This window comes from Chenopodium album, chromosome 8 (assembly GCF_948465745.1).
Source record: "Chenopodium album chromosome 8, dcCheAlbu1.1, whole genome shotgun sequence".
NCBI classification, from domain to species: Eukaryota; Viridiplantae; Streptophyta; class Magnoliopsida; order Caryophyllales; family Amaranthaceae; genus Chenopodium; species Chenopodium album.
The window spans coordinates 29,518,995-29,541,280 of NC_137841.1; the positions used below are offsets into that span (position 1 = coordinate 29,518,995).

The 22,286-nt window shown below is 34.6% G+C and overlaps 2 protein-coding genes across 2 annotated transcripts; both read left to right on the forward strand.

Annotated features, from left to right (window-relative positions):
• Positions 1 to 6,989: 6,989 nt before the first annotated feature.
• On the forward strand, positions 6,990 to 8,152 carry LOC145642897 (uncharacterized). The gene is made up of 2 exons (XM_081694057.1): positions 6,990 to 7,553; positions 7,661 to 8,152. The coding sequence occupies exons 1-2, from the start codon at positions 6,990 to 6,992 to the stop codon at positions 8,150 to 8,152; spliced, it is 1,056 nt and encodes a 351-aa protein (XP_081550183.1).
• An 8,966-nt stretch (positions 8,153 to 17,118) lies between these two features.
• LOC145642898 (pectinesterase 1-like) lies at positions 17,119 to 21,966 on the forward strand. Its single transcript, XM_081694058.1, has 5 exons — positions 17,119 to 17,249; positions 18,415 to 18,763; positions 19,981 to 20,187; positions 20,309 to 20,550; positions 21,807 to 21,966. Exons 1-5 carry the CDS (start codon positions 17,119 to 17,121, stop codon positions 21,964 to 21,966), a joined length of 1,089 nt encoding a protein of 362 aa, XP_081550184.1.
• Positions 21,967 to 22,286: the final 320 nt, after the last annotated feature.

Sequence of the window (22,286 nt, forward strand, 5' to 3'; positions counted from 1 at the left end):
ATGCAACCTTTCATGGGTAAATTTGTTGTAGTTTATTTTGATGATATTTTGGTGTATAGTAGGGAGGAAGAAGAGCATTCTATGCACTTACAACAGGTTTTTGAAGCCCTTGAACGTGAGAAATCATATGGTAACTTAGAGAAGTGTCATTTCTTCACTTCCCAAGTTATTTTTCTTGGCTTTAAAGTTTCATCACAAGGCATTGAAGTTGATGAAAAGAAAGTTGCTGCAATTCGTGAGTGGCCCATGCCACAAACCATTCAACAAGTTCGAAGCTTTCATGGACTTGCTTCTTTCTATAGAAGATTTGTGTGGAATTTTAGTACCCTCATGGCACCTATCACCGAGCTAACTAAAAATCAGAAGTTAGTTTGGAATGACAAGGCTCAAAAGGCCTTTGATGAGGTAAAACATCAACTTACTAGTGCACCTATTCTTGCTTTGCCTAACTTTGATGAAGTTTTTGAAGTTGAATGTGATGCTAGTGGAGTTGGTATTGGTGCTGTTTTGTCACAAGTTGGGCGTCCCCTTGCCTACTTTAGTGAAAAACTCAATGAAGCACAACGGAAGTATAGCACCTATGATAAGGAGTTCTTTGCTCTTGTTCGTGCTTTGGACCATTGGAGACATTACCTCATTTCCAAGGAGTTCATCCTTCATTCAGATCATGAAGCTCTCAAATATCTTCAAAGCCAACAAAAACTCCAACCACGCCATGCCAAATGGGTGGAGTATTTACAAGCTTTTCATTTTGTGATCAAGCATAGGAGAGGCGCCATGAACAAAGGAGCTGATGCGCTTTCAAGGAGATACACACTCTTGAATTCTTTCAAAGCAAGGGTGATTAGTGTTGAAGATGTGAAAGCAAGTTACAAAAATGATCATGATTTTGGTGATTTATTTTTAAAATGTTCTAATCATGCTTACAAAGATTATTACATTTTAGATGGCTATTTGTTCAAAGGAAACAGGTTGTGCATTCCAAGATCAAGCCTAAGAGAATCTCTTATCAAAGAGTTTCATGAAGGAGGAATGGCGGGACACTTTGGCATAGAGAAGACAACTCTTCTTGTCCAAGAATACTTTCATTGGCCTAGATTGGTCCGTGATGTGGAGTTCATTGTGAAAAGATGTGTGATATGTAAAAAGGCCAAAAGTCATAATCTACCACAAGGCTATCTTTTGCCCTTACCTATTCCACAAGCACCATGAGAGGATATTAGTCTTGATTTCGTTGTGGGACTTCCTATCACCCAACAAAAGAAAGATTCTATAATGGTTGTTGTGGATCGATTTTCTAAAATGGCTCATTTCATTGCTTGTCATTCGACTTATGATGCTACTCATGTTGCTAACTTGTTTTTCAATGAGATTGTTCGTTTGCATGGTGTACCTAAATCCATGGTGAGTGATCGTGATCCAAAATTTCTAAGTCATTTTTGCCTTACATTATGGAGGAAGATGGGCACGAAATTGAACTTTATCACTTCAAGTCATCCTCAAACAGATGGTCAAACCGAAGTGACTAATAGAACTTTGGGATCCTTGCTGCGGGCTTTGGCTACTAAACGTCCCAAGCAATGGGAAGAGATGCTTCCTCATGCGGAGTTTGCTTACAATCGTGTGCCTAGTAAGACAACAGGTTTGAGTCCTTTTGAAGTGGTGTATGGATTCAATCCGTGCACTCCTATTGATCTCACTCCCATTCCCTCACCAAACAAGTTCAGCAATGATGTCGAGGTGCGCGCAAAAGAAATCAAGTCTATGCATGAGCAAGTTCGTTCCAAAATTGAACAAGCTAATGCAAAGACAAAGGCATACGACAAGAAAAGAAAGAAGGTCCGTTTTCAGCCCGGTGATTTGGTTTGGATTCATCTTCGAAAGGAAAGATTTCCTTCCAAAAGGCGGTCCAAGGTTAGTCCTCGTAGTCATGGTCCATTTGCTATTGTTGAAAAGGTGAATGATAATGCTTACAAAGTTGAGTTGCCCGGAGATTATGGTGTTTCTAGCACCTTTAACGTGGCTGATTTATCACCTTACTATGATGAGTTTGAAGAGTTGCCGAGTTTGAGGGCAAACTCTTTTCAAGAAGGGGTGAATGTTGTAGCCAAGCCTAACAACTTGGTTATGGACATTTCTTTGGTTCAAGATGTAGCATCATGTATTGGTGCTATGCATTCTATCCATGGGCAGCAAGATATTCAATCCCTTGAATTTCTTGTTGTTCTTATTAACTAGTTTATTTTAGTTCTTTTTATGCTTTGAATAAATTGTAAACTTTAGTCATTTTAAGTTTGCAAATTAGTTATATTTTTCTTAGTTCTTTTTAGCTGATTTTAATTCAAAAAATATTGTCACATTCACACAAAAGTACAAGTGCAAAGATACATCAAAATGGCAGCCATTTAAGCTTGGAATCCGAAATTCCTTTACAAGGAATTTCAAAGCTTTTACTTGGGAGTTACAATCAGTTTTCAAAGAAGAATTACAAGCCATTACAAGCCTTAACTTCAGCCTTCAAGTGGTCGTTGATATCAGTCAACATTGGAGCATCTTAAGCCTTAATTTCAGCCTTCAATTGGCTGTTGAATTCAGTCAGCTTTGGGAGCAACTAAAGGGCGTCCAAGTACACCCTTGTCCACATACATTCAAGCTAATTTCAAGGCTTGAACCAAGGAGGAGTTACACTTCTTTGCTGTTTGAATTTGGGCGTGAATATTGGAGGAAATACATCTCCAACTTGCTGCTTGGATAGGCGTGAATTAAGGGGAGTTACACTCTCTTAATTCTGATTTTATTTCATCCTTAATTTGGAGGTTATAAACCACCATTTCCTCTTTGATGTATCTAGTTAAATAAGGCTTCTGTAATTAATGTATCTAGACAACAAAAGCTGATTTGTACTTAGCATTAGGCGTGTAACAAGTGAGCTGAAAAGCCACTTAAGTTAGCTTGTACTTAAGGATGCTTGTTTACTATAAATAGCAAGCAAATGTGAATGAAAAAAAAATCAGATTATTCAAACAAAAAAACTTGTCTTACATTCGTTTCTTGGATTAGAAACAAAACCTGAAATTCTTGGATTTGGAATTTCGTTTCCTTTACTTAGTTAGCTAGTTTAGGCTACTAGTTGGCTTGTGATCTTAGGAACCCAAACAATTTCTTAGTGGTGTGACTATATCTAAGAAGCCTTTGGTTCTTTAGCCTTAACTATCCCTTGGTTTATCCCTTGTGTATTTCGAGTGTTACTCCAAATATACAACACAAAACACCAACTAAATCGCACCAGCATCACCCACGACTAGCCGCACCCCTGAACACCAGCAGCACCCATGACCAGCAGCACCGGCGACTAGCCGCACCCCCAAAACACCTTCTAAATCGCACCAGCAGCACCCACGATCAGCCGCACCCCAAAAACCCTTGCCCATGAAACCACCAGCAGCCCCAAATTGCACCAAATCGCCCTGAAACCCTTGCCTCTGAACTGATTGGAACTTGAATCCGTGACACCTCGCTGGAAACCACTCTTCACGACACCGTTCCTTTCAATTCGACAAGGCCTGAATCCTCAAGATCGAAGGCGGTGGTCGGATGTTAGCTACAGGGCTAGGGTTCGGGAAGGTCGATCTCCTGGTGGTCGAATTTGGGAATGAAGGGGTGGTTGTCGTGGCTGAAGGGAGGAGGAGGTGGTTGCCGTGGCTGATGGGCTGATTTTTCTTATTAAAAAAAAAAACAAATTAAGCCAATCATGTGCTGACATGTGGCATTTAAAAAACCAAAAAAAAAGTTTACCATTTCAGTAGTAATCGATTTTTGGGACTGCTGGAGGAAAACTGACCTAATAATTGGGATTATTGTAGAATAAACGTTAGTTGGGATTATTGTAGGTAAATCGCCCATAGTTAGGATTATTAAAGTGTATTTTACCTAAAAAAAAATAAAAAATAAGAGAAATTAAACTAAACTAATAAAAATTAAACAAAAACTATAGGAAAATTTAGAAAAAATAATTTCAACTTTGATCAATTTTCGAAGAATAATCCCAACTTTAATTTATTCTGGAATAATCCCAACTTTGGGGGGTCTTCTTTTTCTTCAATCCCAAATACCGGTTATCGGTTGAATGGGTTTCTTGGTTTTTTTTAAAGTGACACGTGTCACGCGTTAATTGGTTAAACAAAATAAAAAAGAAAACAAACAAAATTCTTAAAAAATAAAGAAAAAAAAATCTGCTAAACCCCAAATCCGGTCACCCTGCGCCGGTGATACGACCCATCTCCGGCGGCTGCTGCTATTCCCCTCCCCCTACAACGCCGGTTTCCTCTCTCACCCAACGCCGGTGATGAGACCCATCTTCCTCCCCTCCTTTTCCGCCGCCACCACCACTCGCAACTCCTGTTCTAGCCTCCACCACCACTCGAAACTTTCTTTAAATCTCTCCCCAACTCCCGAAAATCCCTAAACACCCTTCCCCCACCATCGAAAATCCTAGCTGCTAGGGTTTTCGACGGTGAGAAAGTGGTTGTTGGGGGTTTTCGGGAGGGGTTTTGAATGGAAAAGAAGGGGTTTGGGGTGGAGGTGGGTCAAAACACCGGCACAGAGGGTTTGGGGGGAAAGGGGCGCACATTTTGGGCAGGGGAAGGGAGGGGTTGGCGCGGTTAGCGGTGGCAGTTGGTGGTGCTGGTGGGGGTTACGGTGGCAGGTAGAGGATTAAGGGTAATTTTTTATTTTTAAATTATTTTTTTAAAAAAATTAAATTATTTTTTTTGGACCAATTGCAGCTTGACACGTGGCACATAACCTATTACTACAGGTCATTGACTTTCGTTGACCGGTGTGGGATTGAAGAAAAAGAAGACCCCCCAAAGTTGGGATTATTCTAGAATAAATGAAAGTTGGGATTATTCTATGAAAATTGATGAAAGTTGGGATTATTTTTTCTAATTTTTCCAAAACTATACAAGAAAATATGTAAAATAAAATAAGAAATAAACCACAAACTAAATAGGAAAAATGGAAACTATTAATCCCACCTTTACCTGTTTTACTCAAAACAATCCCACCTTTTCAAATTCCCAAAACAATCCCACCTTTTACCCCATTCTTCTTAATACAAGCCCTTTTACAGGCTACCTAAACATAGGTTAAATCTTTTTATTTCCCTCCTTCTTTCTCACATAGTCCTATTGTTTTAACTAACTCTTCTTCAAATTGTTTAAAAAAAAGGAAAAAAGAGTGGAATTGAACACTGTTGAAGACGAAGGAATTGAACGCTGTTGAAGACGAAGGCAGAGGAATTGAAGGCAGTTGAAGACGGTGGAATTAAAGGTTGTTGCAGTGGTGTTGCGATTAGTGAAGAGAATTGGGGAAAGAACTCCAAGTAAATGCGCGAACCCTAATTTGCAAACATCGATTAGTGTCAAAATTGTTATTAGTTCATGTGTAATTGATGTTGAGTGAGTAATTAAAGTTAATTAATTGATGAATTGTGAATTTTACAGTACAAAATTTATGATGAACCCTAATTTGCGTAAAACCCTCCTTTTTTATTTCAGATTGATATGGATATTGTAAGTCTGAAATTCTATCATGTTGGTGTGTTTAAATAAAGGAAAAATGGTTTGTGGGTGTATTATGGGGGGCTGTGTAGGACCTTTGGTGTTCACCCTAATGAACTTTGTTGGCTTTACTTGAAAGAGTTAGTTGGTAAATGTGGTGTTTATACTGGTGAATTGAGGTAGTATTATTTGATGTCTGGGCTTGATTTGGAGACAGGATTGAGAATTGTGTATGATGACAATGAGGTCAGAACAATGGGTGAAATAGTTTTGCAACCTAGATGTGTTGATTTGTACGTTGTACATGATGACAAATATCCAGACTTTTTGACCCATGTTAAAACATCACAAACTGGGTCAAGTATTGCCCAACCCTTGTGCAAACCAGTTGAGGCCCCAAAATTTAAAAAAACTAACTCCTAGAAGGTTTTATAGGTTGACTAAGGTGTCTAATGAGGTGTCGGACAACATGCATTTGCTTTCCCAACCCACCAAAAATTCAAACCCCACTGTGGTCCCCAACAGAAAACAAAAAAATAAAGCAATCTTAAAAGTAAAGGTTGATTCTGTTGAGGCTTTAAATCTGGTCCTTCCACCCCTTTTATCCTGGAAAACCCTACTCAAACGGAAACCCCTCAAACAGAAAAAGCAACCACTTCATACCCTGAGGATAACTTTATTAGATCTAGGGTTCCTAATGATTATGATTGGGAAGATCCCAGACCTGAAAGCCACATTCCCTTATATACTTTGATGTATGATGGAGACTTGAGCGGGAGTGAGTGAGATAGTGAGGATTATGAGAATCATAATTTGAGTGGTGAACAAAGTGACCCAGATTATGTGAAAGAGGCAGACATAGACTACAATGAGTATGAAACAGAAGAGGATGATTGGCTAGCTAACTATCAGATATATGAAGGTAGTTTTAGGCCTGATGGTGAAGCTATTGAGGAAGAAGATCTGGATGACTTGAGGGAATCTGAGGTCTTTGATGTTGATACCAGTGATGATGGGTAGAGGGTAGCTAGAGATTTAGTTAGGGGTTATGTTATTGAGCTAGCACAAAAACCGCAAGTTGAGGCTACTAAGGGTACTCTTAATGCCCAAAAACCAGAGGGGTCAGTAGCTGGGGAACAAGTTGAGAGGGAAGGTATTGTTGTTTCTGAGTATGAGGAAAGTGATGATGAGATATACACACACCAACACCTAGGTTTACATCCAAGGAACACTTCAAGCAAGTTGTGGCCAAGTTTGCTAATTTCAAGGGAGAAATTTGTGTGTTGTTGCTTGAAATAAGAACAGGAGTAGAGGATAGGTGTTAAATGTTGGCAGGATTGTCCTTTCTTGTTGTATGCCTCTTAGGACTCTAGAAGAGGATAATTTATGGTGAAGAGAGTAATGAATGAGCATAGTTGCGCTAGTAACATGGAGAAGAATATCCAGCTCAAAAGCACTTGGTTAGCTAAACAACTACTGGATGTGTTCAAGGCTAGACCTCATTGGCCAGCAAAAGAAATTATTGAGACTGTGAGGAGAGCATACAGGGTCATAGTGAAAAAGGATTTTGCATACAAGGTGAAGTGGTATGCCCACAGGAAACTCCATGGTTCAATGAGAGAGCACTATGGGAAGTTAGGCAGATATCTTGAAGCTTTGAAAGCTGCCTATCCAAACACTGATGTGGACTTAGTGAAATACAAACACAACAACAAAGTTCCACTCATTTTTCAGAGGTTATATATATGCTTTGATGGATTGAGGAAGGGCTGGCTTGCAGGATGCAGGAAGATAATTTGTGTAGATGCCTACTTTTTAAAAACTTTTCTTGGAGGCCAGTTGATGGCAGTAGTGGGTAGGGATGGCAATGATCAAATGCATCCCATTACATGGGTTGTGGTAAAAGGTGAGAATGATGCATCTTGGGAGTGGTTCCTCTTTAACTTGAAGGAAAAGCCTTCCACTAGAGGATGGAGAACAATATATAATTGTGTCTGATGAACATTAGGTAACCATTTGTATTCCCTTATGTTTTGAATTTTTTTTGTTGCCAAGTTTATAATTGTATTTTGCCTTTTGGATAATTATAACATGTACAGTCCATTCTGAGGGGGGTATCAGTGGTACTACCAAAGGCTGAACATAGGCATTGTTCAAGGCACATATTTGCTAATTGGCATGAGAGCTATAGGGGTGATGAGTTCAAATTAATGTGTAGGACATGTGCAAGGGCTTATAGTGAGGCAGACTATAATGATGCCTTAGAGGTGTTAACAAAGGTGAATCCACTTGCTATAGAAGCTTTGAAAGCATATAATCCTAGTGTATTTTATAGAGCCTTCTTAAAAACACATGTGAAGGCTGATGTGATAACCAACAGCATGGTTGAGACTTTTAATGGGTATATAAACAATGTTAGGGCAAAGCATTTGATTTATATGTTAGAAGACATCAGGTCAGCCTTTATGCAAAGATTAGTCAATAAGAGGGAGGAAATGATGAAGTGGAAGACTGCTTTATGCCCTAGGATTGTGAAGAAACTTGCACATGAGAAGGAAGAAGTTGCCCAATGTCATGTACTCCCACACTAGATTTCAAATAAACTACCACTTGGATAGTTTGACAGTAGACTTACATGCTAGAACTTGCACTTGTAGGAAGTGGGATGTGACTGGCCTGCCTTGTTGCCATGCTGTGGCAGCAATATTTTACTTACACAAAAATGCAGAAAACTTTGTTGACCCAGCAAACACAACTGCAGAGTATATTAAAGCTTATGCACTCTCTATCCCCCCAATTAATGGTGAAAGGCATTGGCATGTGAAGGTATTTCCTATTGATCCCCCACCAATCATAGTGGGGCCTTGAAGACCTAGGAAAAATAGAAGAAAGGACCCTTTTGAAATTCCCAAGAAGCCAGGGAGCTTCACTAAGCATGGCATGGAAACGACATGCAGTTTTTGCAAAGGAAAAGGGCACAACAAAAGAGGTTGCCTAAGTCCTGGTACTGCTACACTCCCTCCAACAGAACCCCCTACTAAAAGTCCTAGGGGCAGACTAAAGAAAACAACTGCCCCACAACAAGAGGAAGCTTTGCCACAATCAACTGCACACCACACCCTTACTACAGAACCCTCCAGAATAGGTAGAGGAGGCAGAGTTGTCACTAGAGGTTATAGTAGTAGAGGTAAAAGGGGAGGAAGAAGAGGTGGTAGTACTGGTGGCAGGAGAGTACAAACAAGTTCAAGGGGTGGAAGAACTGGTGGGAGGGGTACTAATTTAAGGCAAAGGGAAGGGAGAAATGGTGGTTGGGGAGGTGATCCAGGGCAAAGGGGAGGGAGAACTGGTGGCAGGGGAGGTGACTCAGGGCAAAGGGGAGGGAGAACTGGTTGTAGGGGAGGTAGAAGGGGTGCAACTAATGCTTCCCTCAAGGATTTGGTGTATTTGTCACCCCTGATGGAAGATCCTTCATAAATGTAAGGATCACATTTTTTTGTTAAGTGTGTTTATTCACAGAACCTTCTTCAGTGACTTAATATTATTGTATTTATTACAGGAACCAGGAAGTAGTGCAGCTGTTGATGTTTCTTCCTGCACCAGTATCTACACATTCAACTTTAGTCAAGGTTCAACATCTGCAACTGGTGGGCAATAGAACTAGGATAGTCAACAAGCAATCTCATCATGTCATTTTCCCCTTTTGGTTTTTGCTACTTTTATGTACTTGTTTGGTGGTTAGGGCTTTTTGTTGTAACCCTTATAACTGTTTTATTTAGCATATTATGTGTTTGTCAAACACTTATGGAACTTGTTTTATGTAATGACCCTCTGTTTATTTGTAATGATAACTAAATACCTTTACCCATTTTGTGTCCAAATTCAAGCTAAGATAACTAATATCAATTTACTTCAATTCAGATATCACCATATTCATTAAGTTCAAAATATTTACTTCACCCATTAAGTGAAAAAGATAACTGCTATAAATTTACATCAACCATTAAGTGCAAAAGATTTACAATAAACCCCTAAATAATGCAAAATTATCATCCTATAGCCATGACACTAACAAAAGTACTAATAGTGCTGCATTACAGAAAATCTACTTAGCTAATAACTACTTACATTACCATCATAAGCCATAACCCAAAAATAGACTTACAATCCCACAACATTAACCCACCGAACCTTGATCATACCACAAAAAACTTTAAAACCCCAACCTAATACTTCAGATTAGGTACTATAACCTTCACTGCATCAAGAACACAACAGTGAAAAAAACCCAAGACAAGATCAAAGCCATCACTAGCTTCTTCTCCTTGTAGTTCGTCTTCATCTCATAGAGGGTCTCAGTTGCAGCAATCCCCACCTCTGCCACATTATCAGCAAATTCTTCTTGTTTTACCTTCAACTTCCCGACCTTCTCCTTCACCAACTCAAGCTTGTCCCCCATCACATTGATAGTTGAGTTCTTATCCATGATGCGGGATTGCAGAAAACGAATATCATCAACCTCGTCCACCCATTTGAAAAAACTGCATGTCCTCTGTTCCAAACAAACACAACAAATCAATTCATTACCCATTCAAACATAAATACAAATATATTTAAGAGACTAGAAAATATATGATGAGTGTCATTTATGGAACTCATAGGGTAGTCTTTTAGGATGTTTTCACCCTATTTTTCATGGTTTTCTTTTATCATTTTGGTCTTTTCTCCTTTAGTTTCTCTACTTCTTCTTTCTTCCTGTTTTATTTTCCTTTATGTGGTTTTCTTCATGTTTCCCTTTTATATTTCTCTTTTTCTCCTCAATTTTCTCTCTTTGGTTACTTTTGTAGGTGCTTAAGGAGTTAGCTTTGCAAAGGGGTCAAGAAGAGCAAAAAGGGCTAAGCAAAGAAGAAGCAAGCTCCTTGGAGAGGGCTTGGAGAGGGCACAGAGAGGGTGCTCAACAATTGCCAATTTCCGCGGGCACGGGTCCTAAGGGCCGCGGACGCGGATAAAGTGCAGCAAATTAGGGATTTTTGGCAGGAACTCTCCGCGCCTTGGCCGCGGTCTAGCCGCGAGCGTGGAGATTCTAGAGAGACCACTCTCTTTGGAGAGACCACGGCCCCCTGTTTACACTTGGGAACAGGGCATCTACCATGCCCTTAGCCAAGGGCACGGGGTACAGTACCCGCGGCCGCGGGTCTTGCCTAGATTGCCCGCGGAGTTAGTTAGGGGTTCCGTACCCATTTCTTCGCGCCCGCGGGATGTTCTTGGAGAGGGGGCGGCCGATTAGTTTTTCTTTTTTGTCTATAAATACTCTTGTAATTCCTTTTGAAGGATAACTTTTAGATAATATTTCATTTGCTTAGTATTTAGAGAGAGAAACTAGAGAGAAGTTAGAGAGAAAGTAGAGATTGAAATTCTTGGATTTTGATTTGTATTACAATTGCTTCAATCAAGTCTGGAATTTTTCTTCATATCAATGAAATTTTTCCTTTGAATTTACTTCAATTGCAATTTTCTTTAATTCTTGAATGTTTGGTTTGAATTTTTATTTAGGTTTGAGAATTTGTTGATTGATTGATTTTCCTTTTGATTTAGCTTGAAATTAATATGTTTGTGATTGAATTTGCTTTGTCTTTAAATTTCACCATGATTAGTGAGTAGATTAGTTGCTAGGGAGAAGGGGAAGCATGCTTGATTGATGAATTTTTGTTAGTTAATGATCATTGATTGATTGAATTGTTGCAATTAAATTGGTTGACATAGTTGTGCATGTGATTAATTAGACTAGGAGTGATCAACCTATAAGATTAATCTAGATTTCATTGTAAATTTCAATGACATGAACCCTTGATTTGAGAATTGCTTTAATTTCATTGTAAATTATGATTCTTCTTTTTAGCCATTCATAGTGAACCCTAGCTTGGCTTATAGGAGATAGCCTTTGGATTCCTTTGATTGCAACTATTGTTTGTCCCTTGTAATGTGTGAATCAATTGAGTGATATATCAATTATCAAAATCATTGAGCTTGCATGTAGAATCTATATCCCTAGTGTTTAGCAATTTGATTGAATTCTTTGACTTGTCTATCTTCTTGATATTTTAGTTACCAACCACAACCATTGATGATCTTCGATTTAGCTTGACAATAGACTAGGGCATAGTTCGTACTCATTCCTTTAGGTTCGACCCTTGACTTACCGCATACTTGTATAAGGTTTGTTAAGTGTTTATTAATTTAGTTTGACCAAGGGAGGGCTAGATAACGACCTAGTTTTCCTCTTGTCAATATACCGGCCAAAAAGAACAACCGTAAAACCATTTTCCTTTCGTGGGGCCGTCAACCTTCACAGTCCTCAACGGAGCTACCTTGTCGTGGTAACAGTAAAGTGGGACCTGTGGGGAGCCTGAATTCTTGGACTGTGAAGAAGAGCCAAGGGATTGCTGACTTGCCTTTGCTAAAAATATAAACTTGGAAGGGATTTTTTTTTGGAATATTTTGAAGAGGAGATGATAATTACAGAAGGGAGGGGGTTGAACATTTATAGAGAGTTACAGAGGAAGAGAGATGGAGTAAATGGGATATTAATGGAGCTCAACGATAATAAAGAAATCACCTGCTAAATATTAAAGGAAATATTAGGTCATTAAATGAAAAGGGCTTGTTCTAAGAAGAATGGGGTAAAAGGTGGGATTGTTTTGGGAATTCGAAAAGGTTGGATTGTTTTGAGCAGAACAGGTAAAGGTGGGATTATTAGTTTCCATTTTTCCAACTAAATAAAACTATGAAAGTGACAAGGAAAAGAACGAAATAAAATAAATCCAAAGCAAAGAAAATACGAAAATAAACTAGAAACCAATTAAATAAAGAAATTAAACTAACACATACTAAAACTAATAAATAAACTAAAAAATTTATTAAAAATAAAACAAGAGAATAAAAGGGAAAATAAGATAAAATAAACACAAAAAAGAACATAAACACTATCACTAAGAGTGACATAAATGTCACTCATCAAAAGGCGCTGCCCTAATTTCTAGGTCATCAAACCCTAAGATAGGACACGTTTTTCTAGGACCCTATAAATAGGGAGATTCCCCCCGATAATTGGGGACTGAGAACTTTACCTCTTAATCATTAGGACATTTATTGCTCTCAAAAACAGAGAACACCTAATCTCGGAATTCAAAAAGATGCTTACTTTCCGCACGTTTTTCTCCGAATTCGTACTAACTTAATCTTTGGAGGCGGATCTCCGACTAGTCGGAGCTCCGTTTGTTTTGCAGGTACAGGCGCCCTTGTCGGATCCAGTCTTCGAGTTGTAACTCTCCCAAGGGACATAAAAACACCCGAAGTAACCACCATAAATACCATAAATATGTAACGAATTTTTAAGGTTAGAAAGACTTAAAATTTTTCGTTAAAACGAAAAATACCTCAAAAAGTGCATTTCTGGTCGTTTTTTAGCTAAAAACACAATCCTAAAAGGGTAAAACCATTTCCAGAATGCCTTTTCCATCCAAAATTCACTATTTTTGGGCGAAAATCTGGGTACGAGGTTGAAATCAGCTCTAATACGGGTTTAAAATTAATAAAACCAAGCTACTAAATAATTAGCATTTTAAAACAAAAAAAAATTAAGCTATAAAAACACCTTGAAAAATATGATTATATAAATAAATGAGCAAGGCTCCGATACCGTTGTTCAATTTTGGTGAGTCTAACCCACCGCGGAAAGAAACCTGACCCAAAACCAAACTGATAATAATTATAACCATAATGCATAATTAAAATAAACACATGATAAAGTAAGATATTATTCTCTTTGTAGTGTGCTTCGCTCACTTATTTGAGCTCTTACTTCAAAAGCCCCTTAGCCCTGCTCACATGGGGACCTCCTACAAAGTCCACCCGCAACACGAGCATCGAATTCGGTCTATTGCCTTGGAGTTAGCATGGCTCTACCTAAACCCGAGTAATTAGTGTTAAAAAGTTTTCACACTGTGATGCCTTTTTCAACACTTACTCAAGTGAACAATCCCAAGGCATGCCTTGGGTATTTATAAGGAAAGCTTCCTTATGAATTCTACTCATCTTTCAATGTGTGACTTTTTCACAAAAAGATTTCATATGGAAAGATTATTGAATTTAATCCTTAGTTAAATAAACAAAGGAATAACTATGTAACAAGTGTCACATGGTTAGGTGAGGACCACTTCTTCACTTGCTCCCCAAGGCAACTCACATGCATTGTGAGCTAACCATGTGTCACCCAACCTTGAGCCCCAAATTGGGTTTGGTTGGGCCACTACTTTTTGGCCCGTGTTCATGACCCTTCACCCGGGTCCACGGCCCCCCTTTGCCACGTGGTGCTGCCACCGTGGCTCGCTGCCAACGTGGTGGCGGCCGACTTGGCTGCTGCCATGTGCGCTGCCACATGGCACGCTCCTATTTGGCGCGCTTCCCTGGCCTTTTGCATGGCTAGGGTTTTAATTGTTACTTGAAGCATTTTTCCTTCTCGCCAATTCCTAAATTTTCACTTGACTTTTGACTCTCGAATTTCCTTCTGAACTGATTCGTCGTATATGTTCGTTAGTTTCTTGGGTATGACCCAAAGAGTTAAGTCAAGATTAAGCTGTAATATTAATTATACATTAATATTACTGCTCGGAAGCGGCCTCCACTTAGGAATTCCGATCACTTGACCTCACGGAATAATTAACTTTCTAATAATTCCGAGCCCTCTATCGGAATAATACACTTGTTCGAAGGACACCATTACTTTCACCATCATTAAGTAAGTATCTATTGTTATGTGTCTTTATCTGTTTGTCTAAGTCTGGCTGAGTTAGAGGACACATGTTATTGGACAGGACCATTTATTAGCCTTTGATTGGGCCATGTGGCCGGGTATTTTTACCCTAATTAATTTATAACTTGCATATAATTCTATCTCATCAATAGAGGTAGTATATATTCTCAAGATATTATCATAATAATTTGTCTCCAAAAAAGCACAATTATAATCTTTTAGTTATTAAATATACATTCTCTATTAGTTTTTGTTCTACTCATTTTTTTTTTTTTTAAATCTACTCACTTTTCTTTATTCTATTTATGTTAACTCTTTTTACCATTTTACCCCTTCAACCCCATAATGCTTACACATTTTCATATTTTACTATCTTGATTAGTCACCTTTTTAAAAATAAACCTATCTGTTTATTTACATTCTCTCTATTACTTTATATTACACTTACACACTCACATTATTCAATAATTTTCTAAAATGAACATATGTAGTGAGTAGAACATAATAGAATGGAGGTAGTAATTACTAGTTAAAAATACTCTAAGGAACAAATAATCCTTATATTTTGGAAATAATGCATTCAAGTAAACAAATTTTTATTCTGTTTTGGGTAACTAGTAGTGTTTTGAATACCGATCAAAATTTTTCTATTATTCTCAACACTTAGCTTTATTTTTAGAAACACTTCACCAATATATATACTTAATTCTTCATGCATATTTACAATACATAAGTTCTAAAAAGATATTTTAATCTTGTTATATTCTTCATGCACTTCAAGTGTTGAAGCTTCCCTTGGGTAGAAACACTTTTAATCCAATTATACCTTGATGCTAATCAATACGGTTGAAACACTTGAAAATTTGGAACAACCTATATTGCTGCACAAATGAACAATTTAAACTGAAAGAACGACTAATCTAGGTGTTCCTCATCACTTCAAAACCTTAGGAAAGCAACACAAACCAATGCGATCTAAAAATAAGAAAGAGAATCAATGATAATATACGGAGGAGTGTGGTAGAAATGTATAAGAAAAAGAGAAACTACCAAATTAACACATGATTACAAATTAACCACACCCTAATAACACAATATCACTCAATATCATAACTCCAAAAATATTATACCTAAGAGATCGATTCTCTTTATAAAGGAAAGTAAAAACTTCTAAGATGAACTTATAAACATATCATTCCATACTGCACGCTGCTAGTTCATGCATCATGCCATACCTTACTTTAGTGCATAAAAGGTAGTATAAACTTCTAATTTGAACTTATAAACATATCATTCCATATTGCTGCTAAAAAAATGCATCACTCCATTACTTACCTCAGTGTACACAATTTAACTAAGTCGAGCATTGTTTACATTAGTGTATTATTTCAAACATATATAAAGAGCATTACTTGATATTGTAGGGAAGAAAGATACAATAATTGAGCAAGTGACAAGTTTAGTGAAACATTGCAAACCCTATTCTAACACATCAATCAAACACTGTAAGTAAGCAAATCTATTTTAGACAAGCGTAACATGGTAAATAAGAAAAATACACGAACTTTCACACTTTTTAATGGTAAAAGCTAAGATTTTGGAAATTCTTTTTAATACAAAACTTTTATTTACGGTTTTATTCTCAAAGTCTCAAGTACTTAGTTGTCATGATAAGCTCATAAAGTCATTTTTCTTAATTACAAACAAATATAAAATTGTAATAAAAAATCATAGCATCTCTCCCGACACAAATTAGTTAAAAATTACTATTAAAAATATACTAGATTTCATAATTTATAAAATACAATTTAAAAAATATATGAAATGTATATTTTCCACAGAAAAACCCAACGTTATAAATGAGATATTATTATCTTTCTAATTACTTTCAAATTATCAATTTACATATTACAACAAAATGAAATCAAAAATATTAAATTATATAATAAATATAACAAGCTTTAGATACATGGATTAGTTGTTAAACTGGTTTCATTAAAATCAATGAAGATGTATGCAATCTTGTGATACATCACCCTAATGTGGCATGTATGGCATCATATATATCATACAAAAATGCCAATAATATATTTTCTCTCAAAACCAAAAAATGTTAATCTTTTCCTAGACATCAATAAAATATTTTACAATGATAGACACCAAGACTTCTTGACTAATAAAGTAGAGCATTTACCACCACTACAATAACTCCACAAATTTAAATTAAATAATAAACAATGAAAGACATGTTTTTTTTTTATTTCAAGCTTTTAATGATTTATTCTCATTCTTTAAGTATATGTCAAACAAATGCATAATTATTCCGTCTCTTTACACATATGAGTAGTTGAAGTTGTTTAATATAGATAAGTAAAAATATTGTTAAAACAAGAAATATTTAATAATGTTTGATTCACCACTATGTGTCTGGATAAGAATGAATGACGACATCTTCAACTATGTAACAAACAATACTTCAATGGTATATGTCATTCTTTCCAACTAAGTTTAAAGTTAACTTACTCCTATTTTGTAGAGGAATTAGTATCCTTTCTATTCTAGGTAAATCAATATTTTTAGTATAATATCATTCTAAATCTAGCCCTTTATTATAGCCATTGTTATATGAGATGTAAGTTTTAAGTTCCAATAGTTTTATGTTAAATTTTTCTCATTCCATTGCTTATGTATATATTAAAAAAAATATCATTTACATGTTGCCTTTAGTGTAAAAAAATAAAAGAGGAAATGGGAAGAAAACTTTGTACTGATTTAGCAATTTTTCTTATCAATATTCTAACGATAAATGCTCAAACTTTAATTCCAGCACATGATGCAGAAGTTAATACATGGTTTCAAGAATCAATCAAACCAATTAGGTATATTTATCATCTTTTCTTTTTTCTAAAACCATTTGGATATTGACAATACAAGAAATAAAACAAAGAAATTAAGAAAGTAATCTCGTTTGTCAATCATGTATATTTCTCAATATTATTTGCACAAATTTCTATAAGTGTTGCATGTAGAAGTTATACATTAGTTTAATTATTTTTTTTTACAATAGAAGACATACAAAAAAAAAAAAAAAAAAAAAAAAAAGATCACATATAATGTGGAGAGATAAAGAGAAGTCAAATAATCTTAAATTTAATAATGCTACTACATTTTTTATGTGGAAAATATTATTGCACTTATTGGGAATTTTAATGTAATTAAACATTACAAATGATCGTATTAACTAAATTCAATTCTCTAATTGCACGAGAATCAAATAATACTTTGTATCAAAAAAATTGAAGATCAATCCCTTACATCATCAATATATGAATTTATGAAATATCTCTTCACAAAAAAAGTTTTCTAAAAATCTTAGTATCATGAAAATGATTTTTTATAACATGCAATCAATTTTGTATAATGAAATTAATTTATAAGTTCTTACACCAATCACTTCCTTTTTTTGTCATTCATGTCTTACTAATTTGGCACTTTAACTCTCTCCTTTTTCAATTTTCATATTCATCGTTGCAGTAATTATAGAGACGTTTATCTATATCTTTTTTAAATCTTAGGTGATAAATTAAAAGAGTTTTTATTATATATTTATATTACGAAAAGGATTAGGAGACGATGAAAAGGGTAATGAGTAAATGATAAATTTATTTAAATTTTTATTGATAGACGGAGAGAGAATAAGAGAGAAAAATAATATTAAGATTAGAGAATTCAATTTTTTGAGTTAAAGTGAAGGTTATAAATATTAAATGGTCAAGAAAAGAAAAGGATTGTAATGAAATTTAAAAGGAGAGGAGGACACATATGTGGCATATTGGTTTTTCTGTTTATATACTTATTATAAACATAAAAATATAACTTTTCATATTAAACAATTTGTATAGGTTAAGGAGGAGTGTTTATGTTTTGTAAGTTTATATTATAGTTATTTAAATTTTATTATTATTAGTATACATGTATGTATCTTTTATGTACTTAAATATATTGAGTTATGTCTGTATTATTTATTTTAATTTTAATTTGCAGTGTAAGAAAAGGAACATTTGATCCTGATGTTGTAGAAGCTGAAAGTGGTGGGGTTGAAACCATTAATGTAAGACAAGATGGGAGCGAAAAATTCAAGACAATATCAGATGCTGTAAAGCATGTAAAAATTGGAAACACTAAACGTGTAATCATAACAATTGGTCCTGGAGAGTATAAGGAAAAAGTTAAAGTCGACAGCTTTAAATCGTATGTCACTTTTTATGGAACAGATCCTAAGAATAGGCCAACAATAACATTTTCCGGTACAGCTGCAGAATATGGGACTGTGGATAGTGCAACGCTGATTGTGGAATCTGATTACTTTGTTGCTACAAATATAATCATTTCGGTAAAAAAGTCCTATATTTTTTTTTACTTATTATCTTATAATATATCGCATTTCTTTGTGTTAAAAGTAACTGAATCTGTGCTCTTGTAATTAGTTTAGTATTCTTTAATATTTTTCATACACAAAATAAAGTTAAGCCCTGAGAAAATGAAAGGAAAGTTTGTAAATTAATTATAGCAAGGCCAAGGGTATATGAATATCCTTTTCCATATAAGACTAACAATTTAAGATGTAAGTTAATCTACAACTAGTGTGTATTGCTCTCGCCAATATGAATTACTAGTGTAATATATATATATATATATATATATATATATATATATATATATATATATATATATATATATATATATATATATATATATATATTACTTATTTAAAGAATTATAAAAGATAATTACAATTAGTGTTTCAAGTGTTGAAATGAAAATAGTGAAACTAGCACATTAGACAGTCTGAAGAATAATAGGTAAAAACGAAAATGTGATGTATATGACGAGGAAGAAGAGATAAAATTGAAATGTTTATTGTGAAATTAAATATAGGTAGGATGTAAATTAGGTTAATGTGTAGAGAGTATGTGCACTTATCATTCATGTCTTTTATCAGTTTTTTTTACCAAGAATTTGGTAAAAAGACAATATTATTTATAATTTCATACTTCTCCGCTTCACTTTCATTGACACATTTTTGACTTTTGTCATCATTCACTAAAATTACTTTGACTTCATTTTGTGATTCATTCTGCAGACAAAATTATCGCTTAGTGGGGTCTTTTTTTATTTGCCTTAATGTGTTGTGTATCATGAACAACAATATCTATTTTTTTTTTATTTGTCATAATTGGTGGTATGCATTGTCAACAAGAAAAAAAATGTATTAAATAATATAAAACAGACAAAGTGTTAATCGGCATACAAATATTTTTAATTCTAAGTACAATTTTACATATTCATTCTATGAAATGTGAGGGGAGCGCCGATAATTGGAAGGGTTTTCCATAATACATGAGGAAATAAATAGAATATGGTAATAATAATTTCTATATTATAATACAACAAAACTATGAGATAAGAATTATACTTGATAGATCAAATTTCTTTCTTGATATGATATAACATTGCTAAATTTAAGATATTTGATATGGTATTTATTTATGTGGTTATGCTTTTCAAAGAGACTTAACTAATTATGCAAAAATATTTTTGTTAATGAAGAATTCCGCTCCAAGACCAGATGGTAAGAGAAAGGGAGCACAAGCTGCTGCTATGAGAATATCCGGTGATAAAGCAGCATTTTACAATTGTAAATTTGTTGGATTCCAAGATACTCTATGTGATGATAAAGGCAACCATTTCTTCAAGGATTGTTATATTGAGGGAACTGTTGATTTTATCTTTGGTGAAGCAAGATCTTTATACTTGGTATCTAACAAATATCTCCCAATTTAAAAAACATGAATAGTATACAAAAAAAGATTGAAACCAATTAATAGTCTTATGCTCATTAGTAGGTATATTAAATATGATTGTTTCGTATTGGCAGAATACCGAGATCCATGTTCAATCAGAAGATCCTGCAGCAGTCATAACTGCTCATGCAAGAAATAGTGTAGATGGGGAAGGTGGATACTCATTTGTCCATTGCAATGTGACTGGGACAGGTAGTCATGCATTATTAGGTAGAGCATGGATGGAAGCAGCACGAGTTGTTTACTCTTATTGCACCTTGAGTGATGTCGTTAATCCTAAGGGATGGTCTGATAACTCTAAACCAGAATTTCAAAAGTAAGCATTTCTTTTCTATATAATCTATCTACTTCAATAATTTTAATAATAACCTTTCTATCACTAATACTATATTGATGAAACATGTGAAAATAAAATATTGTAATTAACAATGCAATATTGCATTTAATTTTATTAATATGGGAAGTAAAAGTTCCCTTTTTGTTGCTAAGGAGATCAAATCATAGGTATATTAAATTTCAAAAACTATATATGATCCTTAGGTTCTTACATGATCTCAATTTAAAATGAGAACATGAAACCAATTTGGGCCATTGGATCATCATAATCAAACAACCAAGATGTATCTATTGTCATTAATGACATTGACATTTTTGTAATTTAGCAACTTAAAAAATTAGTATTCACTTTTAAAGTGATTTGAATTAATTTTTTTTACTTATTTTATTAACTTATACAAGATTTTCATTTAATTAGTTTTTAAAATTGAAACTAACAAAAGTTTTATTAATTTGAAAAATTACAAAAATACCATTAATGACACACGAAACATTATAAATTTGGTTATGGTCATCTAATGACCTAGTTTCGTTCTATGTTCTCATCTTAGAGTTGGTTTTCATAAAAATATAGAGTCTATTATTTTAATAAAAATAGAAAATAAAATTCTTGTATTTATTACCAACACCTTACATAAATCAATATTTATTTATTTTTTTTTTTTTTTTGGAAAAAGGAAGATCTAACGTGTGTAATTCTTGTAGACTTATATCATTGTTAAAGAAACTCTTAGGATTATATATTTATTTTGCATTCAACATGTTTACCTATATCAAATACAACGTGCGTAGTGCATGAATTGGTAAACATTCAAATCATATTGAAATAAGTGAAAAAAAATTAAAGGTTTTTAAAGAAAAAAATACAATAACATGCATGTAGTGTGCTTTCATGAAGAGAAAAAAAAAAAGAAAAAAAAAAACTTCTGCATGTTGTCTATAACTTAGCTGCTTTGTTTTTTCACCAATATAAAACTTATTTAATTACAAAAACAAATGTTAACCAAGATTGATCAACTCAAAGATCATGTGCTACATTTGGTACACTAGTTGTCAATAGTCATTAATCCATTACCTCCTTATTTACAACATAAAGACAAAGTAACTTCGTCATAAATCAATTTCATTCTACACATGATAATAAGTTTAATTTCTTGAAAATGTTGATGTTAGATAATCCATCTAATGATATTATGATTTTATTGAGACTTCTAATCATTTGATATGAGTATGTAGGACTGTATTTTTTGGAGAGTACAATAATAAAGGACCCGGTGCATCTCTTGCAAAAAGAGTTCCCTACACTAAGAAATTGACGGATGTAGAGGTCAAAACATTCATTAGCTTGGATTACATTGAAGCTGCTAAATGGTTACTTCCCCCTCCTAGACTATGAAATTTTTTAACATAGTAGATATAATGCGAGAAAAGGACTAAATAAACTACTTTAAAAGAGCATCATGTGGTGTTTTTAGTCACTTATGTTCTAGGTGGACAAATTCCTATAAGGTGACTTGGTGACAGTGTCTAATAATTTTGTCTCTATTATTGTATTTTCCTTTACTTATAATTTTTCATATTTAGATCCTTCGATTGTTGTATCTCTATTATATTTAGTATATAATGTACAATTATTTTTTTTTGAAAGAAAAATTGTACCATCAATATAATTGCAATATATATAGAAAGGGCCCTATTCATGTTTTAAGCGTACAG

Bases quoted from the DNA above. Each gene is read 5' to 3' on its own strand.
- LOC145642897 (XM_081694057.1), top strand. From the start codon at position 6,990: ATGGAGAAGAATATCCAGCTCAAAAGCACTTGGTTAGCTAAACAACTA. The intron at 7,554-7,660 runs GTCTGATGAACA...TAACATGTACAG, and splicing joins GGAGAACAATATATAATTGT to TCCATTCTGAGGGGGGTATC.
- LOC145642898 (XM_081694058.1), top strand. From the start codon at position 17,119: ATGGGAAGAAAACTTTGTACTGATTTAGCAATTTTTCTTATCAATATT. The intron at 20,188-20,308 runs GTATCTAACAAA...TCGTATTGGCAG, and splicing joins AAGCAAGATCTTTATACTTG to AATACCGAGATCCATGTTCA. The intron at 20,551-21,806 runs GTAAGCATTTCT...ATGAGTATGTAG, and splicing joins TCTAAACCAGAATTTCAAAA to GACTGTATTTTTTGGAGAGT.